The following is a 20,593-nucleotide window of genomic DNA, read 5'->3' as shown; positions in this document are numbered from 1 at the left end:
TGCAGAACTTGCCTGGACTATGTAACTATCGTTTGGTGCAGCGAATTGTGGTAATGCTGGCATATCTTTGCTGATGGTGTCACCAGTGATGCAATTTTTATTTCCTTGCCAGTGCACCCCATGTTAATTGTGGTAGTGCTGGCATATCTTTGCTGATGGTGTCACCAGTGATGTAATTTTTTCCCAAGGAGCCGTCAATTGGCTTGGTGTCGTGGCATTTTTGTATCCTCCTCCCTTCTGCTAGTGATGGTCTAAAATTTTGGGGCCAATGGCATATGCTGGACCGGTAGTCAGTGACGGGTATGATCCAATTGCAGTGGTATCAACCTAAGACAGGAGGCTGACGCCTAAAGGTCAGTTTTCCGATGACGGGTAAGAACCATATGTTGAATTGGACAACCTACCAGGCACGGTCCTTAAGCCACATTGCTTGTTGTTTAATTAATCAGAAGGGGGGAGATGCTGGGAGCCATTAGCCAAGTAAGTAGGTATGACAATTTCCTTGCCAGCGTACCCCATGTTGCAGTGACATTGAATGTAGGTGACCTTGCTCAAGGACCAAGGCGGATTAGGGCATTCCCGGTTTAGGTTCCAGGTTTAAGGTTTAAGATTATTCCTGCTGGGAATAGGGCGTATCCTGCTGCCTGAGTTCCCCTTGAGTTCTCACGGGATTCAGAGTATTTTTTGAGAGATAGAAGCCCAGTGGAGGTGGATTTGGGCAGAGAACGTGGATTTCCCCAGAACGTGATTGTAGACGGCTGGTGTGAGTTCGGGAATAAAGAGTTGCTGTTTGAATCTACAAGCTGTGTGGTGGCTCGTGATTGTGTGCCCAGCCAGACTGCGGCATTTGTGCCCAGCCAGACTGCGGCACATCATCTTTCTGTGATAAGGCAATCAAACTATGTGAGAATTATGAACAGTACATTTAGAAAACTGGTTACTTTCATGGGAGAATCATAATCGGGAAATGGATGTGCAGTGAGTTTCTGTCATATTGATATTATAGCTATTAACCTAGGTTACAGGTATAAGGGGAATCATTGTTATTCTTTAGATGACTTTAGATATCCAAAACATTTCTTAAGGAAGTTAAAATAATTTAAGTAACTTTTTGTCTTTGCTTAGGTTGTCCTGGGGTTTAATGTATACCGCCTTCATCTTCATCATTTCCATATTCATTACAATTATCATAACATCCACCCAAGTTATACTCATGACTGGCTTTATGGTCATATTTACACTCTTATTCTTATATGGCTTGTCTTTGGTAAGTTCATATGTTTATTTACACTGTCTACACTTGAGTTCTTAGCTACAAATAGTGAATATTAGTGTCCCTGTAGGTTAGTACAGTCCCTTCTTTTATGTCGAGTGTGTGTGCCATTGTAGCCATTCCTAGTTATCACTCTCCTAAATTCATTCCATGCTACTCCCTCTTTCTTCTCTGAACAAGAGCCTCTAATTCTTCTACCTGCCTAAATGATTTCTGCAGTAGATGTGTAGATAGAAACCCTTCCTTAGAATATAAATTCATTTTAATTTTTCCGAGTTTATATTTGTACCATATCCTCAGATCTTTCAGCTTCCGCCCACTTCCTCAGCAACAAAAGTCCACTGAGTAAGGTCAATAAGGATCCCCTTAAAAAAAAAAAAGAAGAAGAAGAACAACAACAACAACAACTGTGAGCAGAACAGAATCACTATGCCTTACTATGTTCATTCTCACCGTTAAATATTTTTCATGATATAGAGATCCTTATACCAGTGGTTCTCAGTGAAGTAAATGTCTGCCATAGCTAAGTAAGTGTGTTCTCTCTTTCAGCTAGCTTTATCATTCCTGATGAGCGTGCTGTTACAGAAAGCTGTACTCACAAATTTGTTTGTGTTTCTCCTCACCCTCTTTTGGGGGTTTGTGGGATTCACTGCCTTCTATAAACAACTTCCTCCATCTGTACAGTGGATTTTGAGTATTTGTAGCCCTTTCGCCTTAAGAGCTGGAATGACTCAGGTAAAAGCATTGCTAATTAATTATTGAACTTTCAAAAGAACTTGATATTTCATGACTTATTATAATTAGCACTATCTTCAACCAAGAGCCTTTAAGTAGTTTTCTATTTTAAAAGTAACTTTGAAAAAGTTCTCTTATCGTTGTACTAATTAGGTGCTTCAGGAGTTTTTCACGTTCTTTTTAAGATCTGTTTCATTTGTTACATTGAAGACATTTTGCTAAACCATAGTGATTTTATAAAAACAAGCACAAGTCCTAATTTAAATTTTTATACTTAGAACATTGTCTTTTAGAAACCAGAGTTTCCTTATAATATTCTTTTAGTCATTATAAAATGGATATTTTTTTCTAATTGTTTTATTTGCTTATTTATATGTTTGACTAATTAATAGTTATTTAAAAAGCTAGTTAGTAATGATAATTCTTGTTCTAATGATAATAATAATAGTAATTCTAATAATTCTGAAAGTAATAGTTCTAACAATTCTTTATGCAACTTATGTATTTACTAACTTAAAGATATATTATGATTTTTGTTGAAATCTTAGATTCTTCATCTGGATTATAACTTGAATGGAGTAGTTTTCCCTGACCCCTCATGAGAATCATATACAATGCTAGCAACATTTTCTGTGTTGGCTTTTGATGGTCTTATCTACTTGATGCTGGCACTGTACTTTGACAAAATCTTACCCTGTAAGTAATGGTGTTTTTTTCTCTGACATCTCCAGTTAATGATCACATCAAATAGTTTTTCTTAAAGTTATGCAAATCTATTTTTAGAAATGAAAAAAATTTCTCATCTCAGAGCTAATGTACTCTTTATTTTTACTTCAGAGTTTTAGTTATCCAAAGAAATTTTACATAAAAATAATTATTCTTCTGACTTCCATATAATGTTATAATTACATGATAATGCTAATTATATAACATTATTATTATGTAGTAATGAAATAATGTTAGTTTTTCAAGTATCCTGAAAAGTATTTTCAAAGAGTGATAATTAGGATTTGTGTCAGAACAAGCAGAAATTTCTTAAAAGTGATTTGGCTTTGGAAATGCTTATTAATAAATATTTGTTTAGCAATATTTTCAACATTATCATGTACTATTCAAATTTACAGAAATATTTACAGACATCATATTGTCTTTATCTTGCAAACAACCAAAAAATTTCAGTAAGCCAAGAATACCTGCACACTCACTCAATGCTTTCCCAATACATAATCTTATTCTTGTATATTCTTTCTGCTTTGACTACAGTTAATATTGTCTTATATATTCTGTGTATTTACTAGTATGTATTTCTCTATTTTGGTTACTTCTGTTTTATACTGACGGCCCTTAATAACAAATACTACTTCATTTTTTAATCTAGAAAAAAATTGAAAACACGACCATATTTATCCTGAACTAATATGATTTCTTCATGTTTATTTCATTCGTGTACCTATATGCAAATACTTGGATTTCAGTATTAGGTTCCACTGTATTGCTATGGTCAAATTATTTAAGTTCATAAAGGTGTTTCTAATTACTTTTATGTGTCATATTGAGATTTTATATTTTCCCAATATTTCATTTCATTCATTCTTCTAAATACTTTTAGGATCACATTTTATTTAAACCTTTGATCTATATTTTGTTAAAAGTTCCATTATATGTTTTAACTTTTGCAATGTTATTTCTTTTGAATTTTCATTGTTTACTTTATTAACAACTTTTCTTCTGAATAATAGCAAGTGGAAAGAAAAGAATTTTTCTACGATGTTTAAAAATTTATGGTATTCTAGATTGTTCAGGGGAAACCTTGTATTCATATTAGTGATCTGATATTATATTGCCTATTGATTAATTAGATGGAAATGAGCACCGCTATTCTCCATTATTTTTCCTGAGTTCATCATCTTGTTTCCGACACCGAAGGACTGATAATACGGTCATTGAGAAAGACCTGGATCCCGAGCATCCCTCTTATGGTTATTTTGAACCCATAACTTCTGAATTCCAAGGAAAAGAAGCCATCAGGTAACCATAATTCATGAGTACCGGGCTAAGGAATGGTTAACCAATAGCAATGAGGTGAGCCTGAGGCCAAATATTGAAGGGAAAGGAACTGGTCAACATCACTTTGCACTATTCCAAGGCCAGCCACCACCAGTTTCTCCTATCTGCTACCTGAAAGGAGGATTTCCTTCCACCCTCTCCATACAATGTTACCAAGTCATGCTCCACCTTGTCTGCTTTTCTGCTTCTGTCTCTTGTGCCCTACCTCTTTTTATAGTTGCTACTTTCATTCTCTGAACCCTTCCTTTCATAGTTTTGTCTAGCTTATAGGATGGAAGAAGTAAGAAATTTGGAATCAGAAATTTCTTAGAGCCTTGCATCACAATTGTTTCTTATTTGATGTGTAACCTTGGAAAAACAAGTAAGTTTCTCAAGTCTCAGTGTCTTCTGTGAAACCAGACTAATATCCACTTCATAATATTGTTAAGAGAATTGGTAGGTACCTGGACCATATAAGGAGCACTTAAAATATCTGTGTTCTTGGACTTTCCTTCTTGAATTAGAATTACTTGAATTACAACCACTGAATCCAAGTATTTGTGGATTTTAAAAAGTCCTGTAGATTTTTTTTCCTACAAAGTTGCAAAGTCAAGGAATCAGAGCTTTAAATATCAACAATTCGTTTACTTTGCAGATATTTATATAGTACTTACTATCTACCAGATTTGTACTTAATTCTTACTAAGAATTAAACTTGTAAGGCAGGTACTTCTATTTTCTCTATTTTAAAATTAGAAAAGTGAACTATTGAAAGGTTAAGTTTCTTGCCCAGTATTTTTTAATTGGATATATCATTTTCATTTAAAGCTTCCTTTGATTTCACTGTAACATTCTCTTTATACCTTTTTGTAAGTGGCAATGATGATGAATTTGGTATTGTCAATCTGTTCCATAGTTATAGTGATAACTATAGTTAACATACTGATTTTAACTTTTGTGTAATATTTTAAGACATGAGTCTCTTGGCTTACTTCTCTCTCTTTAAAAGAAGGATACTTTGATTATTTTTGATTTTTGCTTTTATAAACAAGGCTGCCATGAACAACCTTTTAAGAATAAGCAAGGTAAAATGATGATTTTGTTCTAAGGTGTTTTGTATATGTAAAGGTGTGTGTGTGTGTGCACACACATGTGGGAGTTATACATGTGCACATCTAGCAGACAAAAACCAGAGCTCTAAGGATGGTGCTGCATGTAACAGGTAGTATAGTGATTCTCACACATAAAACATGAGGCAAAGGATGCCAAAAGATGTCACAGGAGAGACCATAAGAGGCAGCTTTATGTCATATGGAAGAGTCTTGATATTCCCTCTGAGGCTCATGAGGAAATCCTGAGGAATGTTGAAGAATAATTAAGATGATTTTTAAAAACAACAACCTATTTTCTCTTTAAAGCATGAATTCTAAGAGGAATAATTAAGAAGAGGAGAAAAAATTAGAGGCAGTATACAATAGGAGAACTGATAAAGGACTAAACAAGATTGATTAGTAGGGATCTAGGGAGACCATCTCAACATGATAGCTATTTAAGAGTTAAATTTTACAAGAAATATAATTGGTTACATGGGTGATGGATGAGTCTGAGCAATAATTATGAAGAAAACAGCTGAATGTCCATACTGCTAAGTATGATCCAGAATGGTAGTGGAATGGGTTTAGGTGGGAAAGGAAATGAGATCTGTTCTGGATCTGCAAGTTTAGAGCAGTTTTTTCTCAAACATAGCTTCACATTAGAATCACTTGGGAGACTTTCATAGTATCCCAGTCCTCAATCTTCACCCCAAATCAATTAATATGGATCTAATGTGAATCTTTGAGTTAGTTCACGGGCATCAGTTGTCTTGGTATTACAATGTATTCAAGTTGAATAATTCTGATTTAGTTGTGTGTGTGTGTGTGTGTGTGTGAGAGAGAGAGAGAGAGAGAGAGAGAGGCATCCAGAATCAGACAGACATAGAGGTGGGGTGGGGAGAGAGGATAGAGTCAAGATTGGGTTAGTGTTGAAACCGTAAGAATGGATGAGATAACACACTCAGAGAGTATAGGTAAGATGATCCACAGAATACATGGAGGAACCTGTGAAGCACAAGATAATGTTGGAATGTAGGCACTGAACAAAGAGGAAGTCATTGATGGGAACTCATCATCCAGTAATCCAGGATGAGAAAACATTTATTGCATTTGGTAAATAGGTGGTTACTCATGATTTTATTAAAAAGAGGTGCCTGGAATGTGTGGTTGAGATCTGAGTGAAAGTGAAGAATAAAGAGAAGGAAATGAAGCAGAAATGGCAAGTTTACATTTTTATTTTGATAATAGTGTAAGATAATGGGAGGAGAGAAACTGCATCATATCTAAATCAGAGTTAGAGTTCAAAGGCAAGTATTAGAACACTCTAGAAGGTGTAAATGACAGAGGCTCTGACTATTGGATAAGAAAGGAAGGGATGGGAGACGAAGGATAAAACCAGAGGAAGAAATGATAATTACAGAGTTTCCTACTTTTCTAAACAAATTATTAGTTGTTTAATTTTGACTTTCTAGAAAGATTCTTTTATTTTTCTGTGTCAGAGGAAATAATTCATTGCAAAGTCCTGTCTTTCTGACTAGCCTGGCATTGCCATCTTTTATTTCACACAAGTGGCCAGTGGCATCTATCTCTACAGCAGGTTTATTCATGATCTATGCTATTTTTATTTCTGTCTTGGCTAAGTAAGCATCCCTTTTGTTATTTCAGGATTAGAAATGTTAAAAAGGAATATAAACCAAAGTCTGGAAATGTGAAAGCTTTGAAAGGTAAAGAAAAACATTTCATTTTTTCACTGTTATTACAAAAATATGTAAAATTTAATGTGCAAGATTTAAAAATATCAACAAAAAAGAAAAGAAAAAAGAAAAAAGTATAAATAATCGAATTCAATTCTACCATTAAGACATTAATCATTACTAAAATAGTGCTATAAAACTCTAGATACTTCATGGGTCTATTAACTAACAAAAATGGAATATAAAATGAAAACTGTCATTTTACTTTGTTCTTAGATTATTGTACTATAGATAATATTTTAAATTTGTATAACTTCTAGACTAAAATCTGATAAAATTTTTTCCCAGTCAGGGAATTTACATAGTTTTTATGCTCTGGTGCAGTAATTAACTAAAATAGGACGGGTAAAAACATTGATAGTGAATTAAATTTGCAAGTCAATATGCTGAGACAAACATCGTTTATAACTTTGAACAAATATATTTTGATATTAGATATTCTTAAAAATATGGTTTGTGTAAGCATTAAATTTAGCAAGTATTTTTTCTAGAGAACAATTTTCTTTTATTAAAAATAATCCTTAAGTGGAATAGAAATTATATTTACAAAAGATAAAAAATAAGAATTCATAACCCACTTGAATCAAATGTATAAAATATGATATGTCAAGATAATTGTAATGTTTTGAGCAAACAATTAAAAAAAAGAAAAAAAAATATGGGGGCCTGGGGATGTGGCTCAAGCAGTAACGTGCTTGCCTGGCATGCGCGGGGCACTGGGTTCGATCCTCAGCACCACATAAAAATAAAATAAAGATGTTGTGTCCACCGAAAACTGAAAAATAAATATTTTTAAAAAACTTTTAAGGTAGAGAAGAACAATGAAGGACTATCTTCATTGTATTTACACTGTGTTTCTTCTCTAACAAATACAGTATCCTATAACTCAATCTTATTTATTCCTTTGACATTAGTTCTATACTTTGAGAAATTAATGTATTTTGTGAGCAAGTTTATTCTTCCCTCTAGGCCTAGACTTTTCTCATCAAATACCATTTAGATCTGTGACTTGTTTAATTTTGGCTAACAGCATATTAGAGTAATTTATATGTATACTTTAAATTTCTGAACACATCACAACATATTTGTACTCATAAAATAATCATCACTTCGTATTATGTTTAAACATCTTCAACTTCCATAAGAATTTCTTCTATTTTTAGCAGTACCTTAACAAATTGAAAACAAATGGAGATCAGGACATGAAAATATATGTACAAATTGGAGCCATGTGGAGTTGTTCTTCGGGGAGTAGGTGGGAAGCTGCATTCTCTGTGCTTTGTGCTCTGCAAGAAAGAGTCCCTGTGGCAACTCTGGAGCACCTTTGAGAATGCACTCTGAGTTCCTTATCTACATCCTGTTTTTCAGTGACTAAATAACATTCTGTTTTATGGATACCATGATTAACTTATCAACATACCAGTATATAAAATTCAGTTTCACTATCATAGAAAACACTAGTATGATTATCTTTGTTCAGGCTTTATGAAGGTCATTAATTATAACCTGAAGATAAGTTTCTAGAGGCAGAACTATTCAAAGAAACCATATTTTCAAGATTCTTTTCTCATATTTCAAATCATTTCCCTTTATGATTGGAGGAATTTATACTCTCACAGTCATACATAATTAATAATAACAAGAACCATAGGAAGAATAGCAAAAAACTCTTAAGGGTCTTTGAGAATTCAGTATGTACTGGGAATTATACTAAGTGATTTACATGGATGTTTTCCACTTAACTTTATGAAAAGTATTTTGATGTTTCCCTCACTTTGCAGATGAGGAAACTGAGGCTTGCATTTCATTTTTGCAGTGATGTGGGTCAGTTTCAGGAGAGCGTCAATGTTATTTTCTGCTTACTCTTGAAAAGGCTGGGTACTTTTTATTTACAACACCATACATAAAATTTGTACAGTATTTGTGTAGTTGTCTCGATATTATTTATTAAATAATTCAACTTTCTGATAAATTTGAGAGATCACTTTATTAACCTTTATGCTTATAATGGTCCATTTTGGACACCCTTTTCATTAGCTGCTGTTATCCTAGTCATTGGTATACTGTACCAGTAGGATCATTTTAATCATGATATGTATTTCACTGTTGTTATTGTATCAGTAACATATTATTTAAGTTAGCATAATTCTCCAGTGTAAATATTGAATTTTGTGTGCTTTAAGGTATTGGAATGCTTGAGTAATATACCATTAAACTTGATTGTCTTGTTCTATGTTTATGATCCACCCTGTCTAATACTCTCCTATTTGTAATGTTACTACCTTATGCTAAAACAGGGGTGCTCTTTGACATATATGAAGGTCAGATCACAGCAATTTTGGGTCACAGTGGAGCTGGCAAATCTTCACTCCTAAACATCCTTAATGGATTGTCTGTTCCAACAGAAGGTGAGCACAAAGATATCTCTCAAAACACCATGTCTGATAAGAGAACAAGGTCTTATGTTTGATTCTCTCACTTAAAATTTAAAAGCTTGAGAGCAATAATGTTAATCTAAAGTTGTTTCCCTGCTAGGCATGGTGATGCACACCTGTAATCCCAGTGACTCTGGAGGGTGAGGCAGGAGGATCCAAGTTCCAGGCCAGGCTGAGAAACTTAATGATCCCCTAAGTCAAAAGAAAATTCAAAAGGGCCAGAGATATAGCTCAGTGGTAGAACACCCTGGGTTTAATCCCCAGTACTGAAACAAACAAGCAAATAAACAAAAGTTGCTTCCCCAAACTATATAATTTTGAATATATTTGTTATTTCCCCAAATTTCATGAATATCTTTTCTATTTCATTGTGTGACATTTCATGGGAAATATGTACAACTATAAGCATATATTTATCTTATAAATGACTAGTAATTATTAATAAGTCATTATTTTAGATATTTGTGAATATGACAATATTTTCTTGAATAACATCTCTATACAGTAATAAAATATATTATCTTGCCAACATAAAATTATTTTTAACTTCTTTTCTTAGGATCAGTTACCATCTATAATAAAAACCTCTCTGAAATGCAAGACTTGGAGGAAATCAGAAAAATAACTGATGTTTGTCCTCAAAATAATGTTCAAATCGACATGCTCACTGTGAAGGAAAACCTCAGCCTGTTTGCTAAGATAAAAGGGATTCGACCACAGGAAGTGGAACAAGAGGTAGACAGGCATGCTTAGATTAATTAAGCTGCTGATCATTGACCAAGTTAAATCATGACCACAGAATTCTTATCAGTGATTTCTCAGTCCTTTTGTGAATAAAATTTAGGCAAAGAGGTCCTCTAAAAAATATCTACCACTTTGATGGGGAGATATTATTTCACAGTATGAATTATTTTATATTCTAAGTTTTATGTATTTTCTTGTATAGGTACAACAAATTTTATTGGAATTGGACATGCAAAATATTCAGGATAATCTTGCTATACATTTAAGTGACGGACAGAAAAGAATGCTGACCTTTGGGATTGCCATTTTAGGAGATCCTCAAGTGAGTAAGATTATGTACAGTGGAGAAAGCAGATAGAATGTCATAAAGAGTCAGCTCTTTTATCACTAAATGTGGTAGAGCGCTCCTTGTACTTTATCGAAAGAGAATCTGCTAAGCATAATGAATAAATACATTGGTGACAAATGATAGACTATTTATTGGTATTTATAATTTTCATGCTATCATGTGGAAATAGTTAATGTGGAATAGAGAGATGTTTTTGTATCTCTTTGTTCTGTGTAGGTTTTGCTTTTAGATGAACCAACTGCTGGATTAGATCCCTTTTCAAGGCACCAAGTGTGGACTTTCCTGAAGGAACGTAGAGCGAATCGTGTGATCCTCTTCAGTACCCAGTCCATGGAGGAGGCTGACATTCTAGCTGGTAATTATTAGTTTTATTGCAGTATCACAATGAAAAGTTGGGGAAATTTAGGAGAAATGTTTGTTCTCAGGGTAAAAACCCTGTTCTCATTAGTGCCACGTGCCCACTTTCCAAAGTCTGAGGGTTTTAATTTTTTTCAAATTACCTAATAGTTCATTCAAACATCCAAATCTTCTTTCATGTATATTTGGTTAAAAAATAGCCACTTGTCCTTTAGCATCCAGAGTAAAGGATATACCCATGTAATTTGTGGCATTTTACCCTAGAAAATATTGGCAGGTGCTGAAATAGATTGATGTTAATGAGTTCAAATGCATTAATGTGAATGTGTGTTTCAGTATTAAAATACTCAGTGTATACCTTTATTTTTATAATCATCCTCTTACTTTATTTTTTATTAAATTATTTATTTATTTTAATTTGTCATATGTGATGGTAGAATGCAATTTATTTCATATTACACATATAGAGCACAATTTTTCAAGTACACAGAGTATTTTCACACCACTCCTGTCTTCATACATGTACTTAGGATAATGATGTCTAACTCATTCTTTAAGTCCCATACAACACTTCTCCTTTGGAATTCTGAGCTAAATTTCTCATCTATATTTTCTAGAGAGAAAAGAAATGACTCCTAATATCCTTTCTCACTTGCATTTTTTACTCAGATAGAAAAGTGATCATGTCCAATGGGGAACTGAAGTGTGCAGGATCTTCTGTCTTTTTAAAGAGAAAATGGGGTCTTGGATATCACTTAAGGTAAAGACTTTGGGGAAAGCCTGAATATGTATGTTTTCAGTACTGGTTTATAACAAAGTTGGACAGCTACAAGTGTGAACTGCTCTCATGCTTCATTACAGTTACACCGGATTGGTAAGTGTTTTCTAATGATGTTCCTATTTTCCGGCCTCCTTGTGTCTTTTCTAATATTAGTTCTGGGCACAATGTCAACATTACAAGCCAAAGCTGCCTTGTTTCATCAGGACTGCTTCATGTACCATAGGTAGCTGTTCTGTGCAGCCTAAATCTCTACCTTCCTCCCACTCTCCATTTTTCTAAGCGGATTTATACATTCCGATCATACATTTTCACCCCTTCATAGGGTTCAATGGCAAATATTTTTGAAAGCCATTTTCAACAGGGAGTAAATATGGTGTGAAAGAGTGGTGAGACCAGTGTCTAACTAGAAACTGTATGTCTAGGTTAAAAGAATTGTAAAAGCCCAAACCTATGGCCAAACAAAACATAGATGTGGGCCAAGTTTCTCTATGAGCCAATAATTTCTTTTTCTTAATTGCTTTTATTTTTTAAATACATGACAGTGGCATGCATTACAATTCTTATTACACACATAGAGCACAATTTTTCATATCTCTGGTTGTATACAAAGTACATTCACACCAATTCATGTCTTCATACATGTAATTTTGATAATGATGTTCATCACATTCCATCATCATTGCTAAACCCCTGTCCCCTCCTTTCCCCTCCCATCCCTCTGCCCTATCTAGAATTTTTCTATTCCTCCCTTGCTCCCCTTCTCTACCTCACTATGAGTCAGTCACCTTATATCAGAGAAAACATTCGACATTTGTTTTTTGGGGATGGGCTAACTTCACTTAGCATTATCTTTTCTTACTCCATCCATTGACCTGCAAATGCCATGATTTTATTCTCTTTTATTGCTGAGTAACATTCCATTGTGTTATATGCCACATTTTTTTAATCCATCCATCTACTGAAGGGCATCTATGTTGGTTCCACAGTTTAGCTATTGTGAATTGTGGTGCTGTAAACATTGATATGGCTGTGTCCCTCTAGTTTGCTGTTTTTATGTCCTTTGGATATAGGTGGAGGGTGGGATATCTGCATCACATGATGGTTCCTTTCTAAGTTTCTTAAGAAATCTTCATACTACTTTCCAGATTGGTTGAACCAATTTACAGTCCCACCAGCAATGTATGAGTTTGCTTTTTCCCCACATCCTCGTCAACACTTACTGTTGTTTGTCTTCATGAACTTCATAAAGTTCCCCAAAGGATACACTTCTGTCTAATGTTTTTATCTCCTTCTGTTTATCTTTATACTTGGTATATAGTTTTAATAACAATAAGTTATGTATGTGTTTGTTTGTAATTATTCTGAGGTTATATACCTTTTATATATAGATTATATATTTTCAAACCGGTGGATTATTGTTTTTTCCTCATTTTGTTTATTTCATAAAGCCAAGTAAAGTAGTGCTCTAAATATTGAATTTAAAAAACCTCATCTGTGTTAAAAGTATAGAAAATACTAATGCTTTTTCTTTTCTTTTGAATGTTAGTTTGTATAAGAATGAGATAAGTGATCCAGGACAAATCACATCTTTCATTAATCATCATATCCCTGATGCTAAATTAAAACTAGAAAATAAAGAAAAACTTGTATATACTTTGCCTTTGGAAAGCACAAGTAAATTTCCAGGTAACTTAAATATCATTACAATGGAATTAACTTTGGGATCAAATGTTCACATTATTATAACAATTTTCATTATTTATGGACTTGAATTTTGCTTGGGCTGGATTATTTGAGAATAATAATTTGAGATAAGAATTTGAGTTTAATAAATTTTTTGGTAGTCTTTCCCTGAAAAGACCAGCAAAAAGTGGAGACACGAGAGAGGGAAGGAAGCCAGGGAATTTTGCATTGTCAAGCAATTTAGGTATTGTAGGCAATTCAAGTGCAATATCATAGAGGAAGGTGTAGGGAGAAAAGATTTAAGTCATGTCACCATAAGGGTAAGGAAGTTAGGGTAATTACGTACTGCTCTCTATCTATCATTGGTTAAGGGTTAGATCCAGGTACATTAACTGTCTGGTCCTCTGGCTTGCTTTGAACATGACCTTAGCATAATTCTAAGGCTAGAAAAGAATCTCAAGACAGGTAAGTGTGTTTAATAAGCTGATTCACTGAGACTAGGAGAGTGCAGAACAGGTGAAGGTGAGGTATCAAGGTCTCTGCTACAGGTTTCTTTTTGTGTTTTAATTTTAATAAGCTCCTTTGGATGATTTGAACATGTATTTATTTTGCAAGAAAAAAAACATAGCTTATTTATTTTACAGAAGTGTTCAACAAGCCAGACATGGTGGCACATGCCTGTAATCCCAGGCAGAGACAGGAACCTGAGACAGGAGGATGGCTAGTTCAAGGCCAGCCTATGACAATTTAGTGAGATCTTGTCTCAAAATAAAATTAGAAAGTCTGTAATGAGACTCAGTGGTAGAGTGCCCCTGGGTTCAATCCCCAGTAGCAAAGAGAAAAAAAGGAAATGTTTACCATGGGTTACCACGTGCTGGGTGGAAATACCAACCTAGGTTCTGACTGACAAATAATCCTAACATCTTACAATGGGTACTATGTGTTAGACACTGTCCTAACAAGTTCATATGTATCAACTCATTAAGTACTGACAGCTATTCTTGGAGGTGGGTGATATAATCTTCTCCATTTTATAAATGAAGGAATATATTTTAGTCTCTTGTGATTTAATAGGCATCTTCCTTTTGGTTTAAACATTTAATTTATCAAATATTTAACCATAGGTCTCATTTAAATAAGCCATTTTCAGTGATTTAGTTCATTAGGCAAATGCTTAGGAATTCAGATTTTAGCTCCACTTCCAAATATGGCAGGTCTCTCTAACCTCGAAGTAGCATGGAAGATGGTATTCTAAACTATGTTGTAGTGTTCTTGGACTAAGCCCCCCTAAGATGTACCTGGCCTAACTTCATTTTGGGGCAGAGAAAGAGGATAGGGAGGCATTTGCTGGTACTCCTACTGGAATATGCCATGTAGCTAGAGTTTCTGTTGTTGATGTCCCAGCACACAGCAACCTTGTTATACATACCCCAGGCCTCTGGTACTCTAATGCCATGCCTACATCCATTATAGGATATGTGACTCCAGGTCCCCTGAAAGCCACAGGTAGACCATAGGAAATCACAGTGCTTGGTAGAGCCTTGTCCATCTATTTCCTTTCAGTAAGGATGGTGGCCCATTACCCTCCTATTCAGAAGGTAGAATGAGGGAGCCTTCTCTATGAAATTCACAGTTTCATCCAAGTACCCCTAGGAAAGAGATACATAGTAAACAAATGCTTATTGTAAATTCATTATCTGAAAGAAACTACTTCAGGCACCAGAAATATAGATTAAATGAATCCCTACCCTCATGGAGCTTACATTCAACTGGGTGGGTGAAAGTGGGAAAATAAATAGTTTAATAGTTGTATGATAAAATAATAAAGCTACATGAGTTAGAGTGGTGGCTGTTGTATAATTGGAGTTTGTGTAGAGTAGTCACAGAAAGGCCACAAGAAGGAAATGGTCAGTTGTTCTTCAAGTAAAGGGTAAGCGTATGTCTAGAGGGCAGTGATGAGGGAGGAAAGTGGTGAGTAGGGGTGGGTAAGGTGGTGAGGTTAGATGGACAGTGGCTCTCCATGTCCATGAGCCAGAGAGGCTTTTGTGTTGACGTTGATTGATTAATGAGGGGTTGATGTGATATGACTTTTATTTTCATTCTCTGGATAAAGAAGATGTCTGGATGTAGAGGAACAAAGAGTATACACTAGGAAACTGGCCTCAGGGCCACTTCGGAGGTAGAAATAAAAGATGATATTGTATAGGCTAGATGATAAGGATGGGAATGTCTTTGAAAGGTATTTGTTGGTAAAGCTGGAAAGCCTGACTGATGTGTCTTGCACACATGAATGTGAAGAAAAGTGTGAAAAACTAAGCGGGACTTCTAGAATTTTGGCTTGAATCACTGGATAGAAAATGGTGGCATTTATTGAAAGTCATGGTTGGAACAGTTTGACCAAAGGGGCAGGGAAATCAATGTTCTGTTTTAGGAATGGTAACCCGCAGATATCTTTTGACTTCCCAGTGGTCAAGTATATAGTTGCCACAAGGACATTAGAAATAAAAGACAAAGTGAGACTTGAAAATTTGGGAGTCTTCAGCATATAATGAATTGGGGACCAGATATGCGTGTATGTAAAGAAAAAGTAGTTTAGGACTGAAACCTTGGAAGAGAGCAGAGTTTGAGAAGCTAGGAGGGATGTAAATTGAGAGTTCTGAAAGAAGCTAGAGGAAAAATAGTATAATGTGTTCATAATCAAGATGGAAAAAGTTTCCAGATGTGGGACTGTTGAACTGTTTTGAATGCCACAGGGTTAAAGAAAAGAAAAGGGAATGATTGAGTTAAAAGGAAACAAGAAAAATAAAGACTTGTTCACTAAAGTTGAAAATGCAAAGATTTTGGTGACCTGAAAAAAAGAAAATTTTTTGTGGAAGCATATGAATAGCGTTGGGATTTGAGGGGATTAAGTATAGCTAGGAGTGACAAATAAAGGCAGAGAAATCTGTGGAAGAAATAATGTTGTTTTGTTGCTATTGTGTGTATTTGTTCAATGGATACTATATAATTTTGGATTGTTGTTGGATGACCCAGAATATATTGAATAAACTGAGGATGGAGGAAAGAGAGAGAAAAGACCACTTTGGGAAGTCTTTGAAATGCTGAGACTGGAAGAAATTTGGGACTTAGGTGAAACAGGGATACCTTTTGAAGGAATGGCTGCAAGTCTTTCTCCCATACAGAAGGAAGACCCAGGATTTAGAAAGAGGTATATTTGAATTTATAGTGTGAGGTGAGGAAATAATGGTCTTCCTGATTGCTCATATTTTTTTTCAAGAAGTCTTCAGGATATTTGTAAACTATGGGTTGAAGATAGAGAGAGGCCGTTTGAAGAACAAGTCTGCAGACTCAGAGATTACGAGCCTTTCAATAGAATTTTGCTTTTGATGATGACAATAACCTAAAGGCATACATTTTATGAACAATATTATACATATTTCAGATAAGTGCTAATTTACTAGGTTTAGCTACTGATGTTTTCAAGAATGTATATTTTCTTGTCTGTTGCTTTAGACCTTTTCAGTGATATTGATAAGTGTTCTGGCCAGGGTATGATGAGTTATGACATCTCCATGTCAACTCTGAATGAGGTCTTCATGAACCTGGAACGAAAACCAGCGATCAGACAAGGTCAGATCCTTTGCATATTTCACAGAAATCAATTTCCAAATGATCATGTGTCGATTTAATATTTATACTATGTTTTGCATAATTCGTACTAAGGACTATGAGTTTTTCCAAATTTGGCTCTGCTGTTGAGACGGGATGCTTGTTGACCCACATCATCAGTAGGACTCAATACAGAGCCCTTCTTGGCTTTTACCAAATCTCTTTTGAAATCCATCAACTTCCTGTTGGGTAGTTTTCCCCCATCCTCATGTGTTCACTACTGCTTTAATGCTTTGAGGTTGTGAAAGATCTTAACTAGAGGAGTGAAGTCAAAGAAGATATTTCTGATAAAATATGTTCTTAGTTTATTAATTCAAATTTAATTTCAGTAAAGTCTAAATAAGGAGAATTCTCAGTTTCAACTCCTGAATATTTAATTGACAATAAGAGCTTTCATTCTGGGTGCTCCTTCTATGCCAGATAATAAAAGTGTAAATATACATTCATATATACATACAGTATTACTTCCCACCAAGTGTCATTGACACCATTTTACAGATGAGAAAATAGAACTAAGAACAGTTAAATGACCTGTTCCAATTCATGCTACTTGTAAGGCATGTCTATGGGATTTATATAAAAGTTTGGTTGTTTCAGAGCTGATGCTGTCCCCCTAAAATCCTAGATTATTGATAACTTTCTAGCAGATATTGAGGCTTTAATGTTTGCTGTTACTATTGAGAAGTTTTTTTTTAAAGTTCTCAAATATTGTTACCTTTGAGATTGGCTTTTCAAAAACTATATGCCAGAATCACCCCTTTCCTGAGTTCTTCTTTTGGTATGTAGTTAGTATGTTTTCCCACTGAGGTCATAGAATTTGGATATTATTGTATGTTTCTCATATTGTTTGCATTGTACCCACTACATTCCAAAATATTTTTTATTTAAAAAGTTTTAATATGCATAGTCATTGGTAATTATAACTGCAGAAAGAAAATATTGAAGAATGGGGATATATAAATTTAATATATAATTAAGTTTATGTTAAATTTGTGTAAATAATTGTATTGAATAATTCTTTTCAATAAAACGATAACAATGAAACCAAAAATAAAATAATTTTAAATATTTTAAAGAAGAAAATTACTATGATGCCCCAAGATGGCATTAATAATGTGTGTGTGTGTGTGTGTGTGTGTGCGCGCGCGCCTATAGATTTTGAACAAACAGACAAGATAAGAGACTCAGAAAGCCCAAGTGAAATGGATCCAGCTTGCTCTTCTCTCCCTGAAGTACACAAGACTGTGAGCGACATGGGCCTCTGGAGAATGCAAGTCTGTGCGATAGCACGGCTCCGTTTTTTAAAGCTGAAACGTGGAAGAAAAACACTTTTGACCCTGTGAGTATCAGAGTGTTGTGATTTTGTTAAACGAGCAGTTTCAAAAAAGGCTCAAACCAGAGGAGATTTTAAAACTAGAACACAATGCCCAGCATTTCTGCTGGAGAAAAGGTAAATGTCACATTGGATTTTACTGACCGCAGGAATACCTGTAGATTAGCTCTTGATCAGGTTCATACATACAAGTGCATTTAGTTTTCATAGTTGGATGACCCACTGTTCATGCAGCATTGACATTTTAGACCTGGGTAACACGATGAGACAAGGCTCAGAATGTTTGTACCTGGAGGAATTATCCTTATAGATATGGCACACAAGTGGTTGTGGAATGTTTTATTGAGGAAATAAAATTGCTATAGATTCATATGGTGATTTTCTTTATTGTTTAGGCTATTGGTTTTTGGAATTGCACTGTTTCCTTTGATTATGGAAAGGATAGCAAATTCTATGATAAATGAAAGTGCAAACTGGGAGTTTAAAACAGAATTATATTTCCTCTCTTCTGGACAACTTCCTCAGGAACCTCGTACCAGCCTCTTGATCATCAATAACACAGGTGAACAGGAAAACAAAATTTACATCCAGAAAGAAGTTATTTTTGTTATCAAATACCATATGTGTTAGAGGAAACAAATCATAGGAGAAGAAAATATACATTTATAGGAAATAGTTTATGAAAAACAGTGAATATTTGCTCTGATTTTAGAGATCACAGAATGATGGGGACAAGTGTGAATGCACCTGGGTTACTATTCAATATGATAGAAGTAACTTATCTACATGATAACCTGAAGCTATGAATTAGAGAGAAATAAACTTTTATCTTGGTGGAACCACTTCATTTTCAGATTTCTTTACAGCAGCCTAACTTATACCATAAATATGATACATGTTGATTGACATGCAAAGATGGCCTGTCTACTACACCCCACACTCTACTACTAATTTAAATAGGATTCAGGAAGACTACTTATTTTATTATGGCAAAGACTGGGTAATTGATTGTTTCCTAAGTGTTTGATTAACTTAAAGGGGAAGTTTATATGTTTCTACTTAAGATGTTAAAAATAAATATAGAGTCAGAGTTCTTTCTTGATGGGTTCCTTACCCAGTCCAGTTTCACATGTATTTATGATTCAGGATTGTAGATATTTCCTCTCTAAACAAACATGGTCTTTTCATTTCTGTTTCTCATTGTTCTTTTTCCCTTGGGTTTTGGAAAATAAATTTCCTCTCTGCCTTAAAATGAATTTTGCTAATTGTACATTAATTTCTAAGATCTAGATTTTTTTTTTAACTTATGAGTATAGTGTTGACTCAGGATCATTTTTCCTCTCCAGTCACTCTGAAGACAGTGTTAGGTATTTGGGGCCTTAAGTTTGGGACTTCTGTGCCATTGTGTTCCTCTTTCCTTAAAATCTGGTGATTATTGCTAGCATGTTCATGTTTTCCTTTGGTCCCCGTTTGGTTGGATCCTGCTGTGAAGATGGAGAGGCATGTGTGGCTGTCCCAGGATACAGGAAAGCTTGTTTTCCATAGATATGTCCTTGCTATGTGGGGAATTTTGAATTTTCATGAAGTTTGACCCTATTTGTCCATTCCCAGAGCCTCCTCCATGCATCCCAGTATGGACTCCCATTTCAAGCTAAAATACAGCAAACAAGCTTCTTTTCCTTTTTTTCCACTCCATCTTTCCCTGATTGTGGGTTGGAATTACTTCAAGTCTTGCCTGACTCTGTAAGAAACACTGTCTCTTAGAAGGTAAAAATAGCACTCTTCCTCGAGACAGATGCAATATTTCCTGCTCTGTGAGACATGAGGAGGGGCCTGACTGGTCACCTTGCTCCAGGTGTGGCAAACTGGTTAAGGATCCTGACTGTGGCTTCCATGCCCACACTGTCCCCTTCTACTTGTTTCCTCTGAGCTTTGATATCCTGGAAGCTGATTTTACCTTGGCAGCTATTGGCTTCTTTGTGCTCCAGGCTGTGCGTTTCCTCAGCTCTTTTTTCTCTTTCAAAGAATACCATTTGCTGCCTTCTTTAGGAGCACATTAAAATTTTTGGTCCAATAGTGGCCCTCTTCTTATTTTCCATTTAATTAGAAAAAAGTACATATCCATGCCATATACAGGAGTGCAATATATATGCAAATATCTTAAATAAAATAAGAATATTTCTGTATTATACATGTACATTTATATATTTACTTTCTATTCAAAGAATAAGGGTGAGAGGAGAGTATTATCATCAGGCTGGACAATCTAACATACTCCTATAATAACTGTATCTCCACAAATCACCAGTTCAAATGTATTTTTTAAAATAAAAGTCATGA

At 34.8% G+C, this 20,593-nt stretch overlaps 1 protein-coding gene across 1 annotated transcript in view; it reads left to right on the top strand.

Moving 5' to 3' along the window:
- Positions 1–19,832, top strand: part of LOC107157179 (ATP-binding cassette sub-family A member 6-like) — a 28,296-nt gene extending 8,464 nt beyond the window's left edge. The window contains 14 exon segments of the mRNA XM_015503494.2: positions 1,126–1,267; positions 1,823–2,008; positions 2,557–2,704; positions 3,868–4,036; positions 6,814–6,872; positions 9,200–9,310; positions 9,897–10,072; positions 10,284–10,403; positions 10,647–10,785; positions 11,457–11,547; positions 13,115–13,254; positions 16,765–16,881; positions 18,076–18,259; positions 18,649–19,832. Of these exon segments, the coding sequence (XP_015358980.2) occupies positions 1,126–1,267; positions 1,823–2,008; positions 2,557–2,704; positions 3,868–4,036; positions 6,814–6,872; positions 9,200–9,310; positions 9,897–10,072; positions 10,284–10,403; positions 10,647–10,785; positions 11,457–11,547; positions 13,115–13,254; positions 16,765–16,881; positions 18,076–18,259; positions 18,649–18,883 (2,017 nt within the window). The 3' untranslated portion in view covers positions 18,884–19,832.
- Positions 19,833–20,593: the final 761 nt, after the last annotated feature.

Source organism: Marmota marmota, unplaced genomic scaffold (assembly GCF_001458135.2).
Source record: "Marmota marmota marmota unplaced genomic scaffold, marMar, whole genome shotgun sequence".
NCBI classification, from domain to species: Eukaryota; Metazoa; Chordata; class Mammalia; order Rodentia; family Sciuridae; genus Marmota; species Marmota marmota.
This window is presented reverse-complemented; position numbering and strand designations above follow the sequence as displayed.